Below are 18,850 nucleotides of genomic sequence, written 5' to 3' on the forward strand. Positions count from 1 at the left end.
ACAAAATAGTCAAAAATAGCTGTCACAATTTCCTGAAGCTCAAGATGAGGTCAAGATGGGGTCTGACCAACAGTCCAAAACCCAAAGGTATTCAGTTTACAGTGATATAAAACACAGAAAAGCACAATATCCTGGAACCAATTAATGTGTGGGATTTAAGATAGAAAAAAATGACTAAAGCAATCAATCAATTATAAAAATAGCTGCTACTTGATTAATGGTTTCAGCTCCATTATTTTTCATCATCTGTTTATTTATTTTCTCAATAAAATGTCAGAAAATACTGAAAAATGCCCATCACACTTCTTCAAAATGCCTGTTTTGTCCGAACAATAGTCTAAAACACAAATATTAATATTAATGTCACATCAGATAGAACTGCAGAAAAAACTGCAAATCCTCAGACTTGAGATGCTATTACTAAGGTATGTTGGCATTCTTGAAAAATTGTGTCAAGTAATCAACTAATCGTTTTTTGTGATGTCTGGGTGAAACAGTCAAACATCAAGTTCCCAAACTTGTCAAGCCAAGACTCACTCAGACAACATGCCACCACTTGGATCACATTATGTTCCTATGAAGTCCATCTATAGAGGATTTTGCTGTAAGATATAACAGGAAGGTCAGAGTGGGTACAGTAAAGCCTATGAATAACATTATCACCCAGATGGATTGTCCTATTGCACTAATTTTAGTGGGAGATAATAGTGAGATTCAGGCATTTTGTTAGACCATCTAAAGAGGACCCCATGTGGTCCCAGGTCTCTACTTTGGGAGGCACTGGCCTGACCTACAGTCGTGTATTCCTCATGGCAAGTAAGTGAAGCTTCGTCAGACTGAGCTTCTTCATTGGGCGATTCAGCTCACTGTACACCACCGCCAATGAATAAACACTGATATTAGCGATATGACCCAGTGGAGACCACATAATGCAGTCCAAAACAGCCATTATAGCTATCAGATAGGCACAGTAACATTTTTAAATATACCTTTTTAGTTCCACAGGTGTTTGTTATACAACCGTAAGAGAGCAACCCATATAGCTAGCTAGCAGGCTAACTAAGCTTGCTACCGAAAACTGTCCATTTAACTCAGATTTAATGCTCTTACTGACCCCGTTTCCTCCCGCTACACTCACAAACACTGAATGACACAGTTATGGCAGGCACATTATTTCACGTTTGAGAAATAAACAGAAGGAATATCAGCCTCTATCATGGCAAGCTGGCGCCGAGCCTCGAGCTGTCACGCAACAACTGACATTGAAGACAAAATAATCTCTAAAATATTACCGTTGGTCCTCAAACACCGCGAGAAAACTGAGCCCAAACATCCGCGCGGGACAAAATCCTCGCAAAAGCCCACAAAAGCATGAATGTCGGTCGCGGAGAAATGTCTAAAAACCAGCGATGGTGGAAATATTTTCGCGGCAGATGTATGTACACACACACGCAGTCCCCAGGCACACACATACACACACACACACACTGGCAGGGATACGCGCACAAGCTCGCCCACTCGTACACATAGACACTGGCTGCTCTGAATGTGGGTCACTGGGCCTTGCTCTCCCTCGAGCGTGCGGAAACAGTCCCGAAGCCTCCTCTGCAGTCCGACCGCTTCCGCACGTTAAAAAAAAAATACCGTTTACCGACCACAACGGCCGTGCTATTTCACACTCGACGACCACCGCTGGCTTTGGATAGGCATTATAAAATCCTTACCTTCCCGAATAGTCGACGGCAGCCTCCGTGTTTTGCTTACTTGAACGTTGCATCGAGGCGGTGGGGGCCAGCAGGACTCCGGGTTGGGGAGAAAAACAGGAGGCCTACTTCATATTACGACGTACAGTCATGCGCAATAGAGACAGTAGGGCGCACTATTTTGCAAGTACAGTAGCAGCAAAACGGAGGGGATCGCTGAGTGATCTACAGAGGGGAAATGACTCCGCGTGTTTTGTGGCTTTTCCAGCCAAACTAGTCCACAGTCGGTGCAACCTAGTTTTCGGCATGAAAGTGAATAAAAGGACATGGTAGTGATTCTGCGCCTTGGCTTGCAAATGAATGCATTTGAAACGAGAATGACGGTCATATCCAGTTAATTCGCATTTTATTAAACTCTTGGCTTAATATTTAGAGTTTAAATGTTAAATGCCACCCGATTTAAATGTTTTCACAATTATATTAATATGCACCATTCACATAACCTTATTATTTTCAGGAAAACACAGTTCATGTTAAATTGAATGGGCTGTGAATGTGACATTGGACGGTCGCCAGGCCGGTGCAGAGCAGGGCAGGGATGGCCCTGCCTGATGGCAAGGGGTTTCCCCTTTTATCGACATCCAATCAGAAGCTCTACAGACCGTGACGTTGTACCTGTACTGTGTAGAGGTTCCCCTAAATTCATATTATTATTATAGAATTTTTTTTATTCGGCATGATGTGGGATTAGATGTTCATTTCACATTTTCTCCAAACGACCATGACATTTGTATTTTTATTGACATAACAAAAAATGATATACACGAAGTAAATGTTTTATTGATTATAACAAAGTTTACAACCCCGTTCTAAATACAACATTCATAAACAAGGTAACATCAGAAAAAATAGGTGATAGAGGAGTCTGGTCACGTAAGGGCTGAATGTAAACATGTATAATGGTTGCAGTGATAGCCATTCATTCTGTATTGTTCATTGTCTTTATGAACAAGAGAATATTATGTTATGAAGACATATAAATCATATATATAAAGACAAAATAAACAAGCTACTGTCTCAACGTTGCAGAATTAAATCTCTCCCGTCAGGATTACACCACTGTTAATGTAAAAATATCAAAACCCTCAGTTCAACCTTCATTTACATGCCATTCTTACCTATATTAAAACCAATCGAGATTAAAAAGATGCTGACCATGGACGAATACTAATGTACTGTGCCTTCTTAAATCCTGGTTATAAAACTAAAAACAAAACAATAGCTTAACTGTTGCCAAAAAAAAAAGAAAAATAGACCTGGAGATGGCCAGTGCAGCGCTTTAAATGCTATGAGGGCATTATCAGCTCTAACAAAGGACGGCAACTGCTGGAAATCAGAATCAGAAATACTTTGTTGATTGATTAAACAAGAAAAATGTGTGCAGCTAAATGTGTGTGTAAGTTAAAGACATGCAGTATTGTCAGGCGTTTGGGAATATAACAGGAAAAGTAATTTCATACATTGCATGATGAGGCACGGTATTGAAGCTACAAAGAGGTCATTATTAATTATTTCAGTTTTAGAGTGAGGAGAGAGGGGAAGTGCATTTCGATTCCTTTGCTCATATTTAATGTAAAAAGAGCGAATATATTGTTCTGTGTTTTTCACAACCATCTCTGCTATAAGACAAGGCTAAATGTTTCTGGTATTTTGAAACATGATAATAGTGAATTATCTTTTTATAAGCCTGTGTGCCTGCGGGACACCAAATCATCATCATCATCATCATTATCATCATTTTGTGCCGTGTCCTGAAAAAAACGGCTGCTGGAATTTGATCATGGCTTTTGCTTGTATTAACCACCAGTAATTGGTAAACTTCCTGCCTTGTTCTAACATTGGAATACTGGGGCAGAGGTCACCTCCCTGATTAATTCCCCGAGCTGACTACATGAAACATGTCTTCACTTCTGTCACAGCCAGTCCCACCTGACCAAAGCTAAGGGGTGAGAATCATAGAGTACAGTCAGTCATAATATGATACCATCAAACATACATCTCCAATAATAGCAATGGTCTCACAATGCAATCAAGCAATTTGGTATTATGTGATACACTAATTAAATACAATGCACCACAACATTAGTATAATTTATGGCAAAGAGATACTTAAAATTCTAAAAATACAGCTTTTCAAACACAAAACAGTCATGAACTGACGAAAGACTGAATTACCAGAGAGCAAAACAAGACCTATAACAACAAATTAAATCTTTTTTAATCTGTGCAAATATGTTTAACATAACACTCAGAATACTACAATACTACCACAAAAAATGCAAATTGTAAAATCCAGAATCTACAGTATGTGTTTAATGAAGACGGCATTCCTTTTTCCACACGGGGCACACTTGTAATTCCAGCCTCAGGCTTGTGCATTAAACAAAAAGTCTTTTCATTAGTTCTATTCTGTTTGCTTAATGTATAACAGTGCCAACCTCATTAATTCTCTCCTCCTGCGTGGACTCATTATACTTCTGCACCTCCTCAGAATTTCTCTTTGCCTCTTATTCCTTTCAGTCTCCTTCCTCTCTGTGAACTCAATTTTCCCCGTCGCTTTTCCTCTTTTCCTCTTTGTCATCATTTCAGCTCTCTTCTGCTTTGTTCGGATTAGCCGTTCTCTGCTTCTTAAGGATTCTCCCCCTTTTCCTATCTATTATTTTCACTCCTTTGTCATCTTTCCTTTGCGCAGCACCCCTTCCTGCATAATCTGTTATTCATTCCTTAATTCATCTCCGCAGCCTGGTATTTTTTTCACATTCACCTTCTCTTTTCCCTTTGTTCAGATCTTCTGTTGTTTCTTCCTGTCTTTGCTTTCTTCGTCCTTTGCTTTCTCTGTTTTCTTTCCATTGTTATATTTTCCCACTCTTATTCGTTTGCATAATTTGTTTCTTCCCTCCTTTTCTGTTTCTTGATAACTTTTTAAAACTTCTTGATAGCCTTTTCTTCTTTACTTTCTTTTCCGGCAGCTCCTTCTTCCTTTCTTTCTTCCACAACTTCATCTTTCCTTCCAGTGTTACACAGATCTTCTCCTCATCCTCGCTGCCAGGTGCTGACTTTACTCCTGAACTCTTTACACCTCCTCTTAATCCACTTAAATCATGCGTCCCTCTCTTTCCAAACTCCTCCCATATTGTGTTATAATAGTATTATAGTTGCTGTTGGTTTACAGACCTACTCACCTGCAGGTTTACACAAACTGCAAAGTCAGGGATACACATACACACAAATCATTACAAGCATATTTTCTTACCAATACAGCTACAGACACATTGATGTAGCATTTCCATTGAATACTAATGGGAAATCATTGCGCCCTTTATTTTTGTGCTTTCCACCATATATTACAAAAACTACTTTCTTGTGCCAATCTTGGATTTTCTCCAATTATTGTACAAATAAGAACCCTTTCAAAGTGCATGACAGGCATACTGGGGTTAACGTTTATGATAAGTAAGTACAGCAAACCTCATGTGTTATTCATGAGATCCAACACTTGTATATTTCCTTTGCTCCCTACTTCCTGCCTATCCGCTCATCTTTCCATCTCAGAGGCAAAAAGCCTTTCAAGTGAACACCCACAAAAACCATCATCAACAACAACAACAACAATAAAGCACTTAGCTGGGGAACGACCCGTCTTTGTTTTCACAAAATGTGACAAATCCAATGGAGCCACACTCACACAAATTCAATCAGAGCTTTGGCCTGGTTCATTCTGGGGCAGTTTGCTCATGGAAAAGTCCTCTGTCCAACAGTCCACTGTTCTGACCCACCTCTCAAGAACTGGAACTTTTAAAATAAACATGTTTACAAGTGTAATGTTATGTTCTTCCTACTTATCAGTAGTGGAGACGTGATCATCAAAGAAGTGTAGCATCCTTTATGTGCATGTAAAATCCCTCCATTTAAGTGCTTCACCCCATTTGTACCTGTTCTCAGAGATTGAATTATTATGAGGTAATGGAAACCATGCAGAGTGCTGTGGGACATCCTTTTCCCACACAACAACCGTTTAATCACAGACAAACATTGAGCACTGTGCCACAGTATATATCAACATCTAAATGTGAGTGAGTGGAGACAGCGTCTATGTGTCTATGTGAGGGAACACATGACCACATACAGTACAACTAAGGTAAAGTACTGTAAGTATTTGCCTGTGCTTTGGTTCAGACACACTCCACCAAAGTAAATACAAATCCCAGAGTGAAATCCATATTTGCAGGAAACCTGAGTCAACATCAGGATCAGCATCGTAATGGATCTTAATTGAAGCAATAAAAGGCTAAAATGATGAAGAGATTGGCCTTTAATTGCTCCCTTTCTACTGATTCCGTCCTAGGCAAGTTGGTATAAAGGAAGTACTTAAATGAAAGATTAACAGTGATCATCAAACCTGACAGCACAGAGTGGAGTGTGTGTTGTGTGTGTGTGTGTGGGTGTAGTAGAGCTCATTTCACACACAACCACATACCTTCACGCGGTCTGACCAGAGGAAACATCACCACCTTCCTCCCCACCACTGCCAGGTTTCAGTGTTGTCCAGTGTCACGATCCTCATCATTTTTTCTCACCTCTGTCTCCCTCTTGGATCTTCTCATCTCTTGTTTGTCACTCTCTCGTTGTCTCTGCGACTTATTGTTGTTGGGTTTTTTTTCAAAAAGCTTTTTTCCCACCATCCGGTCTTGAATATTCTCTTCATCTCTCCAGTGATGTCGTCTCTTCTGAGGGAGGAGATGCAGAGAGTTTTATTCCGACCTGCAAAACAGAGACTGGTGGAGTTTATTGAGATTGAAGAGCCGCCGCACGGAAGACATTTTCTCTGTGTCTCAGGTAAACAGCTTTCTTGTTGATTAGTTAATAACAGTTTTTAAGAGTTTAAATATGCTCAGTTATTCAAGATAATTCTATAATATATTTTTTTAATGATTATAACATTTCTAGTCTTTATATTGGAATTTTCCTGTAAAGGTATTACAGGATATTATTTTAGTTGTAGAGAATCTGTAAGGAACATGTATTTGTACTGTTGTATGAAACAGGCCGTGTAAAGTCTATGAGGCCTGAAATGAGTCAAGGTTTTACTTTTACTGCAGATGAAATGCCTGGTGCTGCAGTGCACCTTATTACTTCCGTTAACACATTTGTAATTTTCCCTTTTTCTGTAGTTGCAAAAACCAAAGTGGTGCAGTTATGTATTGTGCGATGTCAGATATCGCAGACGTCCCTCAAGTCTGGATCCAAGAGGTCCCACACCAAACGCTCCAGCATACAGGAGTGCTACAGGAGGACGGAGGTCTGGTCGCTGCAAGACCTGACTCTTGTTGACGGACGGGACCCTGATGTGGTAAGTAACCAACTTTATTTGCAATTTCCAAAGCTTATTATCGTATTATTTCCTATAGCTTTCTACAGAAAGGACTATTGGTAAATAGAATATAGTTATTAAAATATAATGTTTTCTAATTGCTAGAATCGGCTCTTAATCACACTTTTACTTTGTAATTATGAAAGCTTTGAAACAGGATAATTTATCTATTTGACTATAATTTCAAATTGTAATTCATTCATGTTTCAGTGCTACGTGTTACTCTTATGGTGTTTTGTGTCGTCCCAAAAAGGAATATCAACTGTCTCTCAGTGGAATCCTAAATGAAAACAGAATAAATCAGAATCAGAATTGCATAATTGAATTGCATAAGGAGAAAAGAGAGTTACAACACAAATATACCTATACCCACCTATTTGTTGTGATCAATTATTTGTTTTAATAATGTAGAAATCTGGGTTTGACCAAAATATTCTTAATTCCTACTTTATCTGAAGCGTTCAACCATATTTAAATAATAGAGCCATATGAAAAAGTTGTACAACATCTAGTGTGCTGGAGAAATTAATTAATATTTTCACCAACAACATTATTTCATATGTATGCTTTTATCTTCCAGCAACATTGCTTTCATATGTCTGGCATCCCTTCGATGGCTCCTCCTCAGATTTAGAATACATTTTAATCAATTGAAGTGGCCATTGTGTTGAATGACTGTGTCAGCTCTGATTTTAGTTACACAAAAGATTTATTTATTTATTATAAGTAATGCTATCTCATTCTGTGTGTCTATGTGTCCTTGGGCTCCAGGACGACCCCTGTTTCCTGCTGCACTTTGACAAGGTGCGTACAGTGACAGCCATCAGCTGCTCAGCCAAATATTCTTTTGTGCGTGCCCTGGTTGCTCTCTGCGACCAGCACTGTCAGAGGTCACTGAACCTGCGGAACTTTGACTGGGCCTACATCAAGCCCACCTCCTTTTACTCGAATAGAGGAGACTGTGTTGTTCTAACACAGATATGCTTCTATGCATTAAATTTGGTATGTCTGTCCATGTGTCCCGTGCCCCTGGATGCATAATGGAATGACACAATGATTGTGTGTGTGTGTGTGTGTGTGTATGTATGTGTGTTGATTAAAGTGTGTGTTTATGTTAGAAGAGTGTAGCAGGTTTACTGTATGTAACTTGTGTTGAGTTGGAGGAGTGGAGTGAATGTAGGCTTCCGTTACACTAACAGGGCTTTGATGAAGAGTTATTCACCATGAAATGTCTTTTGCATTAATACTCCACTGAATGTATCTTCATGGCTAATGCAAGTTTCAAGCAGCTTGGTATTTGTTAACTGTATAATCTACTTTTATGATCTTTTAATTACTTATCCCTAAAAGTATTCTATTCTGTGTGCTATTGTAAAAATGTGAATTTCAATTGGAGAACAAATAAAACATTATATACACATTTCTTGTCTTTGTCTGCCTTTAGCCTTCTTACAGGTAGAATCATCATAATGTGGTATAAATGTAGTAATTCACTTTGTACAATAATTTTGATTATTCACACAGGAGCTTGACTGTCGTAGGCTTACCAAATGGTAGATTATGCTTGCAGTCTGGGTTCTAAGTATACAACTGAGGAGGGGGGAGAAATACAGGGTTTTAACAGCTTGAGTGGAGTTTACATTCTATAATACTAGAAATATATTAAGATTTCGGTGTAATTTTTATTGGCTGATTCCGATATATTGATCACCTGTAGACCGAAAAAAGTAAATAAAGGATTCAGTATTACCGCACCAGATTTTCATTGCTTGCTTTGTTGGTTTGAAACCGTGTATATGCATTCAGGCCTAAATATTGAAACTAAAATGGACAGAAAAGAATAATAGTAATGTATAATAATAAATGATCAGTTAGCTGAACTGTAAAAAGCAAGTACTAAAAAGATATTAAGACTGTTTTAGTATCTGGTAAAGTTAAAGGAGCACAGGAGACTCTGACTATAGCCCTTTCAGTAATTAACGTTAATACTAGGCCTTTCTGTTGCTCTTAATAGTGAGTACGGCTTCATACTTCAAGTTTTTCATTATTTACCATAATAGAACCATCATTAAAAATTATAAAATACGGTAGGCTACATGCTATTATAATTAGAATATCTGCATTAGCTATAATATCCCACTATAAATCTTACCCATCGCTGATGATAAAGGTTTTCTTTATCCTTCATAAATCTATCCACGTTTGACACGGGACAAGTTATTTTTCTTCCCTCTGTGGTTCAGTTTTCTGCCTACAGGTGGCATAAAAACATTAGCAAGTCCTGTCGGGAGCATTTAGTAGCCTTAAGATTTGCCTGACGAAAATAAAATATATACATGTAAATCTATACGAAACGGTGTTCTTTGCATCTTGAAAATTTGAACCAGTCATATTTACGTATTGCTAAATATATTTAATATGTGCACATATCTTGTTAAAATACCTTCAATTTCTTCGTCCCGTCTCCGGCACCGAGGGGTCCGACTAGCGGCTTCATACCTGCCGCCAAAATTCAAGTTAGAAGAGAGACGAACGAGTTTTCCTGTTGACGGTTGTAAGCACTGGGCTGTAACCTAGTGCTTCACCGTTTAAGTTACCGATTTGGTATTCAAACACCACAAATCTTGCCTCCGGAATCTGCGGAGAGAGGACAGCCTAAAGATGCACATCAAGTCTATTATTGTTGAAGGATTCAAATCCTACGCGCAGAGGACGGAGATCAACGGCTTTGACCCGCTGTTCAACGCCATCACAGGACTGAACGGCAGCGGCAAGTCCAATATTTTGGACTCGATATGCTTCCTTTTGGGCATTTCCAATCTCACCCATGTAAGTGCGTTATTGGCTATAAAGTCATTAAGCTCTGTGATAAAAGTTACGTAGTGGTTGACCTTGAAATAATCATTTTGTAGACTGTTGTATCGTAGTGGTTGTAACGTTAGTAAGTTAGTCGTTTTGTATCGTTAACTAACTAGCAAATCAGAGTTAGCTAACCTAGATGCATCTTAGCACTAGTTAACACTCAACAAAACTGGTCACTTGTCAAACTTGTATCTCTTTGTTGTATTTTTCACTTGAAAGGTGCGAGCCTCCAACCTCCAGGACTTGGTTTACAAAAATGGACAGGGTGGTATCACCAAGGCCACTGTGTCTATTACCTTTGACAACTCCAACAAAAGCCAGAGTCCTCTGGGTTTTGAAACCCATGATGAGATCACCGTCACCAGACAGGTTGGCAAAGAAACCATGATTTTTTGAAAGGCTCTGTAAATGGTGTACAAGGCTAATATAAAACTGTACATAACCCTTTCTTTCTTTAAGGTTGTAATTGGTGGCAGGAACAAGTACCTCATCAATGGGGTCAATGCCAACAACACCAGGGTGCAGGACTTGTTCTGCTCTGTTGGTCTCAATGTCAACAACCCACATTTTCTCATCATGCAGGTGAGTGTTGTCTCTGCAGCCGTGCACGTGCTTGTGGTTTTTAGCCCTCTACAGTATTTTATAATGTGATGTTTCCAATATTTTAGGGGAGGATCACCAAAGTTCTTAACATGAAGCCACCAGAGGTAAAACATACGCATCTCACCATCTTTACTTCTTCATACAAATTGTACTGCCTTTTCTTCCAATGACCACCCCGTTTCTTTCAGATCCTTGCCATGATTGAGGAGGCAGCGGGCACCAGGATGTATGAATGTAAAAAGATTAGCGCTCAGAAAACCATTGAGAAGAAGGAGGCCAAGCTGAAGGAGATTCAGACAGTATGTTAGACATCCATCACCTAATTTTACTAATGTGTCTTTGTTCATTCTGCAGTGGGGAGTTGCCATAAATACAATTGCAACTAACAGTGAAATGTTAAACTGTTTCTCTTTGTTTACTCTTTAAGATTTTGAATGAGGAAATTACTCCAACCATGCAGAAATTGCAAGAGGTAGGTTCACTGCAAAATCAAAACATACAAATGCTATGACTGAAATATAATAGTAGGACATTTTCCATTGTACGTTTCATTTTTTAGACATTATTGCCCTTTTTTCTAAACGTTCCTTCCTCTGCAGGAACGATCATCATACTTGGAGTACCAGAAGCTCATGCGTGAGATCCAGCACTTGTCGCGGTTGTACGTGGCCTGGCTGTTTGTGTGTGCAGAGGAAACCAAGCTGAAGTCGGCAGAGAATCTGAAGGTGATGCAGGACAACATCACCAAGATGCAAGCCAGCATGGCTGAGAACGAGAGTAAAGTCCAGGAGCTCTCAGCCCAGATTCAGGAGCTGCAGAAGAAAAAAGACCAGGTACACTGGGAGACCCACTGGGCTTCAAAAGACAAAAGTGTTCAAAACTAGAACAAGGAAAGGGAATCTTGAGTCATATTGCTTTGTCTCTGTTCATCTGTAGGAGGTAAATGGAGTATTAAAATCCCTGGAGGAGAGTCTAGCTGATGTGCAGCGCGTGGACGCCAAAGCTCAGAGTGCGCTTGACCTGAAAAAACAGAATCTCAAAGATGAAACCAAGAAGAGGAAGGAGCTTGTCAAGAGTATGGAGGAGGTAACGGGACAATAGATTTTGCTAATATTACATGTAATATCTTGTCAAAACAAGATCTTTTAGCAAATGAAATTCACATACAATGGGGGCAATTTGCACAACTGAATTCTTGATTGCGACTGTTGTTTTCCTTCACCCTTAGGACAAGAAAATGCTTGTGGTAAAAGAAAAGGAGGTTTCTAAGTTAGCGGAGCAGCTTCAGGCTCTACAGGAGGAGGGACAGAAGGACAGCGCAGCCCTGGAGGCAGCTGAGCAGCATTTTAGGGCTGTGTCGGCAGGCCTCTCTACCAATGAGGATGGAGAGGAGGCCACACTGGCTGGGCAGATGATGACCTGCAAGAATGACATTAGCAAGGCAGATACTGAGGCCAAGCAGGTGAGGAAAGGATGCGAACATATCTGCCGGGGATGTGACGTTTCATGTTGCCAGTTTATATTAAATAGCAAGTTTTCAGAAAATACTCAGCCCTGTCAAGTTCACAGATTATTCATATATGTTGTCTCTGTCCTGCCTGTCCAGGCTCAGATGACCCTGAAGCATGCCCAGGCTGAGCTAAAGACCAAACAGGCAGAAGTGAAAAAGATGGACAGTGGCTACAAGAATGACCAGGACACCCTGCAGGCTGTCCGAAGCAGCAGAGAGAAACTACAGGCTGAGCTAGCTAAACTCAACTATGAAGGTACTGTGTGTTGTGGATGTGTGTGTAGACAGTACTCATGGTAGCTGCCATTCCTTATGTGATGCGTTGAGTAATAACGTGTGTGTCTGTCCGTCTGTTTGTATGTAAGATGGGAAGGAGGAGAGTCTGCTGGACAAAAGAAGGCAGCTGTCCAGAGAGGTTGCTGGACTCAAAGAGACCTATGAGCGTCTTGTGTCTCGCTTCCCCAACTTGCGCTTCGACTACAAGTAAGAATCTAATTAATTTGCTCATTTCTTCAACTGTGCTGTATGTTTTGAAACTAGCTGTTCCCACTATTGTTATGCTCCCCATAACAAAATATAATCTTTCAAAAGGATTCATTCATCTGCTGTGAATTTAAAGGCCCTGTACACCCACAAAGGTGTTTTCAATTATTCCAGTTTATGACGCGTCTTCTCAGGTTCAGGTCAGGGTGGAGCTATGCTGGGAATTTCCAAAAATGTTTTGGATGACAAGTTGGGAATTTGCACACCGATACTGACAAACTCAACTGTTGTGATGTGAAAAGAAATACCTTTTTAACTATAATTCCACCTGTAAAAGTAAACACCTTGTAATAAGGAGAAAATTCATAATGGACCTGCCTATAACATTTCACCTCACTGTCTCATCATGTTGCCTTGGGCCCCAAGATGAAGTGTTGAATGTGCTTTCTGCTGTCTTAAAGGGACCCAGAGCGAGGATGGGACCGTAGCAAAGTGAAGGGGCTGCTGGCTAACCTGATCACAGTCCGTGACGTCTCCTATGCAACAGGGCTGGAGGTTGTTGCAGGAGGACGGCTCTATAACATTGTAGTTGACACAGAGGTAGGTGTGTTAGTAGGCAGTGTGCATTTTATTTTAGTGCCATCATGTTGTGTTGTTATGTTCGTATTTCATTTGCAGACCAATGGGACAGTGTAACCAGAATTTGTGATGTGATTTTGTCTTTTCCAGGTGACTGGTAAAAAACTGTTGGAGAAGGGAGAGCTGCAGCGGAGGTACACCATCATTCCCCTGAACAAGATCTCTGCCAAGACACTCAACGACAGAGTGGTCAACACCGCCAAGAGCCTGGTGAGAGATCTAAATACTGCCCAGTCTTGATCTTGAAACAGGACACAGTTTAATGACTCTCCGTCTCTTCCTCACTCTGTCCGTTCTCCCTCTTATGCCAGGTCGGACAGGACAACGTCCACACCGCTCTGTCCCTGGTGGGCTATGAATCTGACCTGCGTAAGGCCATGGAGTACGTCTTTGGCTCCACACTGGTGTGTGACACCCTGGACAATGCCAAAAAAGTGGCTTTTGATAAGCAGGTGATGACCAAGACCGTCACTCTTGGAGGGGACATCTTCGACCCACAGGGAACTCTGAGCGGAGGTGAGAACATGAACTACATTATGTGTATGTTATTGAGTTATCTGCTGTGTGTAAGGTTGATAGAGCGAGCGTGTGGACAGCAAACAAAAACAAACACAAACGCTTGCTTTGAAACATGCCACAATTTGTTATCCTGTACATCCAAATGTTTCATGTATTGCCTAGAATGGTCTTTGCTTCATCACTCTTTAAAGGTTCTGAATTCTTTATGTATACCTGGAATAACGGTTTCGATTTTTCACATACAGTGTGATGGACTTTCTTTTTTTCCTGCTTTTACTCTTACAGGCGCCCGCTCCCAGTCAGCATCAGTTCTGGCCAGCCTACAGGAACTGAAGGAGGTTCGGGACAACTTGAATGACAAGGAGGTCCAGCTACAGGATACTGAACGACAACTGGCCGGCCTTAAGGGAACCGCAGAGAAGTATGCAGACACAAAATACCTACAAAAATTTAAATGATTCTGATTAGAGCTAGACAGATAAATCAGCCAGGCGTATATTACTTTATGACAGATATACCTGTATCTGTGTATATGTTGGCCGATAAGTAACAAGAAATTGTGGTACAGAAATGCCAAACTGTGTTTGAGGTCATTTAGAAACAGTGTCACCTTTACATAGTTAATCCAGAGAGAAGTGACAAGTTGAGTTTTATGTACTCCTCAGTATGTATCTGTCATGATTCTTCTAAAAAAAAAAAAAAAATCTAAGGAATCTGTATCAAGACTGTTAGAATGTGCTTTTCTCCCTCCAGGTATCGTCGGCTGAAGCAGCAGTATGAGCTGAAGGTAGAGGAGGAACAGATTCTGCAGGCCAAGCTGCAGCAGAGCTCCTTCCACCAGCAGCAAGAGGAGCTGGAGAGGCTGCGCAAGGCCATCGGTCAGATTGCTGAAATGTGCACAAACACACATACTGTATGCATACTGTATACAAATAGGCATTAGATTTGTGATTCCACCAGGGCTTATATATGTACAGGTCTGATAGCAAATGGCAATTGAAACAATACACTGGTCCTGCTTTAATTGAATTTTCATTTTAATCAACCTAACTGTGTGTGACGTGTTTGCTTAACCAGAGGAGAGTGAGGAGACTTTGCGCGTCACCAAGGACGTGCAGAAACGGGCTGAAGAAAAGTACAAGGTGCTGGAGAACAAGATGAAGAATGCTGAGGCAGAGAGGGAGAAGGAACTGAAGGCCGCCCAGCAGAAGCTCAACGCAGCAAAGTCCAAAGCTGATGCCTTCAATAAGAAGCTGAAGCAGAAGCAGCAGGTACACCGACCAGACACAAACACAGTCGTACACAGCAAGAGAGTTGGACTCTCCGTGCAGTGCTTTGTATTGGATGCATATTTCGGACTCTGACTCTGCTGGTTCTTCTGGTGAGCTGATCAAATGTTTCTTTTCTTGCTCATGTGTGCAGGAGTCGGAGGCTGTGGCCCTGGAGCTGGAGGAGCTGCGGAGGGAGCAGGCTGGTTATGAGCAGCAGATTCAGGCGGTAGATGAAGCCATGACGGCCATCCAGGAGCAGATAGACAGCATGGCATGCACTGTATCACAGAATAAGGTATTCGTATCATTTTGAGGTGTATTTGTATATATAGACTGGTCTTACTTGTACTTTTGAGGACAATTTTCAACTGTCCCCAAGAGTTCACACATTTCAGGCATACATGTTTAGTGGATTAATGTTTTGGGAAATGACTGAGTTAAATACATTGCCTAACTGTCTAGTGAGTTATACATCATACATCACAGCTCAAAACAAGCCGTTACGTAGACACTCAGCTATTGTGCTGTCCTCACTTGCCTTCCCTCCATACCTCTTTCTCCCTCTTGCTGTGCAGGAGGCAGTGCGTAAAGCCCAGGAGGAGCTTGCCAAACAGAAGGAAGTGATCATGGCTCAGGACAAAGAGCTCAAGGTGAGTACAATTTTGCCTTTTAATTCTTTGAAACCGCCTATTTGAGAGGCTTAGAGTAGTAGCTTTAGCACAGCACAGCACATACTTTGTATGAGGATTGAGGTTGAAGACTCTTTAAAGTAATGCAACAAGTCACAGAATAAATGTAGTTCGGCTGAAAGTTCTTGCAACATTTTATTACACTCTACTTGTGACAGTTTGACTTTCCTCTCAGATTTGTCTATTTGACTTTCTTAATTGTCCAGTTCTGACTGATTTTACTGCCTGGAACTACTTGATCATTTTCCTCCAATTGAATGTTCCAGGGGAAGAGCACAGAGGCCAATAAAATAAGAGAGCAGAACAACGAAGTCCAGCTGAAGATCAAGGAACTGGAACATAACATTAATAAACACCGCAAAGACAGCCAGGAAGCTGCTGACAAGGTACACACACACTCACACACACACACACACACACACACACACACACACACACACACTCACTCTTAGCTTCGGTTATTCGTCTACTACAATAATATATTTTCATGATCTATGAGGTCCCTGAAAGTCTCATCTTATCTAGTTAAGGTCCTCTAAACATTTCTTTGTCATACTTTGTTCTCCCAGGTGTCTCGGATGCTGGAGGAACATGACTGGATCCACTCGGAGCGTCAGTTCTTCGGCCAGCCCAACACTTCTTATGACTTTAAGACCAACAACCCCCGTGAGGCTGGTCAACGGCTGAAGAAGCTGGAGGAGACCACCTCCAAGCTGGAGAGAAACGTCAACAAGAGGGCCATGAACATGCTGAACGAGGCAGAGGAAAGGGTGAGGACAGAGACACAGAAAGGGAGAGAAAAAATTACAGTCACAGCTTTGCACGTCTTCATCTGTCTCACACGATTGTCTTCCCTCCTGCAGTACAATGACCTGATGAAGAAGAAGAGGATTGTGGAGAACGACAAAGCAAAAATCTTGCAGACCATCGAGGAGCTGGACCAGAAGAAGAATGAAGCTCTAAACTTGGCATGGCAAAAGGTCTGCTCTCTTTCAGCAAATCGTTTTTTCTCTATCTCTTTCATCCAACACTGACTATATGTACAGAGACACAGTCGACGCTCAGTTTCCAATGCAGTCCTGCAATAAAATAGTGACAGGTGTTTCTATTATTTTGTCCACCCCATTTCTATCAATGAAGGTAGACTAAATAACAGAATGTATAATGCAATACGATTCAACAGCACCACAAACCGCAGCCTCCAAAATGATCATAAAGTGGAATCAACAAAGACATTATAACTTTCATGATGTGAGGATTTGTTGCAGGACTGTTGTATTAGACTGCATTAGAATTAGATGTACCTAATAATAATAATAATAATAATAATAATAATAAAGTGGAAACTGCGTGTAGATTTGTGAGCCATCAGAGGTTTCTCCATACTGTTTGTACTGTAGTAGCTATCTTTTTAATATCTCTCTGTGTATTGGGGATATTACATCACAGAGCAGGACAGTAAAACTAAATATACTGTGATAGAAGATTTGATCCATATTTCCCACCTCAGCATCCATCTAGTTGTCTCCTGTCATGCCTCTCTGTATCTCTACTCTTCCTTATTTTTGTTCATTACATTTACAACAGTCAAATGCTACCCGTAATGCTTTACAGTCAGTGATTAAAAGTTGAAACTGATCAATCAACAACAGCATGACACACTCACCAAAATGTGACTGTGGTTTGAATGAGTTTTGAAGCTTACTGTTGTTAAATCATGGGCTTTGGACCTCACTGCCATGCCTGTACTTTTACTTCAGTTGTAATATTTCACTTCCTCTGCAGGTAAACAAGGACTTTGGCTCTATTTTCTCCACCCTGTTGCCGGGGGCCACTGCTAAGCTGGCTCCTCCCCAGGGCTGTGGTGTCTTGGAGGGCCTTGAGTTCAAGGTGGCCTTGGGCAACACCTGGAAGGAGAACCTCACTGAGCTTAGCGGAGGGCAAAGGTCAGTAAAAGCACTTATATGGTCATTGAGTGTCAGTTGTTTTTATTTTAAACCGTAGTAACAGTATGAATAACAGTAAGCGTTCTCTGTCAGGTGTCGATGGATGATCATGAAGTCAGTCACCTTTGCTGAGCACCCTCTTTGTGTTTTCAGATCACTGGTGGCTTTGTCTCTCATCCTGGCCATGCTGCTGTTCAAACCTGCTCCCATCTACATCTTAGACGAGGTGGATGCTGCCCTGGATCTCTCGCACACACAGAACATTGGACAGATGCTGCGCACACATTTTAGACACTCCCAGGTGTGTTGAAACGCTCATATACATGTTCTGATACCCTTATTTAACCTTAAATTGTTTTACCACAACTTTTTATAATGTACGCATTCACCACAACTCTAAGCAAAACTTGTGCTCAAGTTACCCTTTTTTTTTTTTTTTTTTTTAATTCTCTCCCTGCAGTTTGTGGTGGTGTCCCTAAAGGATGGCATGTTCACCAACGCCAACGTCCTGTACAAGACAAAGTTCGTCGACGGCATGTCCACAGTCACACGGACTGCGCTCAGCCAGAGTGATGCCAACCTTCCCCAGAAAAGCCACGACAAGGCTCGTCAAAAAGACAAGAGGAGCAAACCGCTCATCAGCTAATCTTTGCACTCAAATAGCTGAACAGTCGAATTCTAAATGTGCTCTGGTATAACTTCTTTAGAAACAATATCGCTTAACAAAACGTTATCTCTTGATAACTTCTGGCAATACTTCTGTTTCCTCTGTTGGTCATTGCTCTTGAGGATCTGTTTATATGATTGTTTTTATTCTCCATGTGTTCTCTCTTTGTTCAGCTGTGTAAGTGTGGAGTTTCTTCACATCTTTGTGTATTTTAAAACCGTTTTAATTGTAAATGTCTTTTGTCTGAACTGTTGTTTGTTATCTTGTCTCTTTTCTGGTCTATGTTCATGATCTTCTGCTACAAATAACCAGTTTTATATGCAGCTAACATGTCCATATATTTTAGTAAATAAAGCAGGTCAAATATAAACATTTGACTCTTTTTTTTCTTTCTTTTCCCCCATTGTCATGTTTTGAAACTGCTTTACAAACTGGATGAAACTAAAGGCCAATGTGTAGAATTTGAAGATGTACATTGTTGGTGCCCCCTAGTGGTTGTTTCAAGGACACTGGAAGACTGCAATGCA

At 40.8% G+C, this 18,850-nt stretch overlaps 2 protein-coding genes across 2 annotated transcripts; both read left to right on the forward strand.

The window, feature by feature from the left end:
* The first annotated feature begins 6,478 nt into the window (after nucleotides 1-6,478).
* Nucleotides 6,479-8,175, forward strand: exoc1l (exocyst complex component 1 like). Its single transcript, XM_070926711.1, has 3 exons — nucleotides 6,479-6,599; nucleotides 6,935-7,113; nucleotides 7,906-8,175. The coding sequence occupies exons 1-3, from the start codon at nucleotides 6,479-6,481 to the stop codon at nucleotides 8,173-8,175; spliced, it is 570 nt and encodes a 189-aa protein (XP_070782812.1).
* Nucleotides 8,176-9,795: 1,620 nt separating this feature from the next.
* On the forward strand, nucleotides 9,796-18,379 carry smc2 (structural maintenance of chromosomes 2). Its single transcript, XM_070921368.1, has 25 exons — nucleotides 9,796-9,963; nucleotides 10,216-10,365; nucleotides 10,456-10,578; nucleotides 10,665-10,703; nucleotides 10,788-10,898; nucleotides 11,027-11,071; nucleotides 11,199-11,432; nucleotides 11,536-11,685; nucleotides 11,828-12,061; nucleotides 12,206-12,365; nucleotides 12,475-12,592; nucleotides 13,054-13,192; nucleotides 13,322-13,441; nucleotides 13,543-13,747; nucleotides 14,036-14,171; nucleotides 14,504-14,628; nucleotides 14,828-15,021; nucleotides 15,173-15,316; nucleotides 15,597-15,671; nucleotides 15,977-16,096; nucleotides 16,280-16,480; nucleotides 16,574-16,690; nucleotides 17,496-17,656; nucleotides 17,810-17,957; nucleotides 18,117-18,379. Exons 1-25 carry the CDS (start codon nucleotides 9,796-9,798, stop codon nucleotides 18,300-18,302), a joined length of 3,603 nt encoding a protein of 1,200 aa, XP_070777469.1. The 3' UTR covers nucleotides 18,303-18,379.
* Nucleotides 18,380-18,850: the final 471 nt, after the last annotated feature.

This window comes from Enoplosus armatus, chromosome 2 (genome assembly GCF_043641665.1).
Source record: "Enoplosus armatus isolate fEnoArm2 chromosome 2, fEnoArm2.hap1, whole genome shotgun sequence".
Lineage (NCBI taxonomy): Eukaryota > Metazoa > Chordata > Actinopteri > Centrarchiformes > Enoplosidae > Enoplosus > Enoplosus armatus.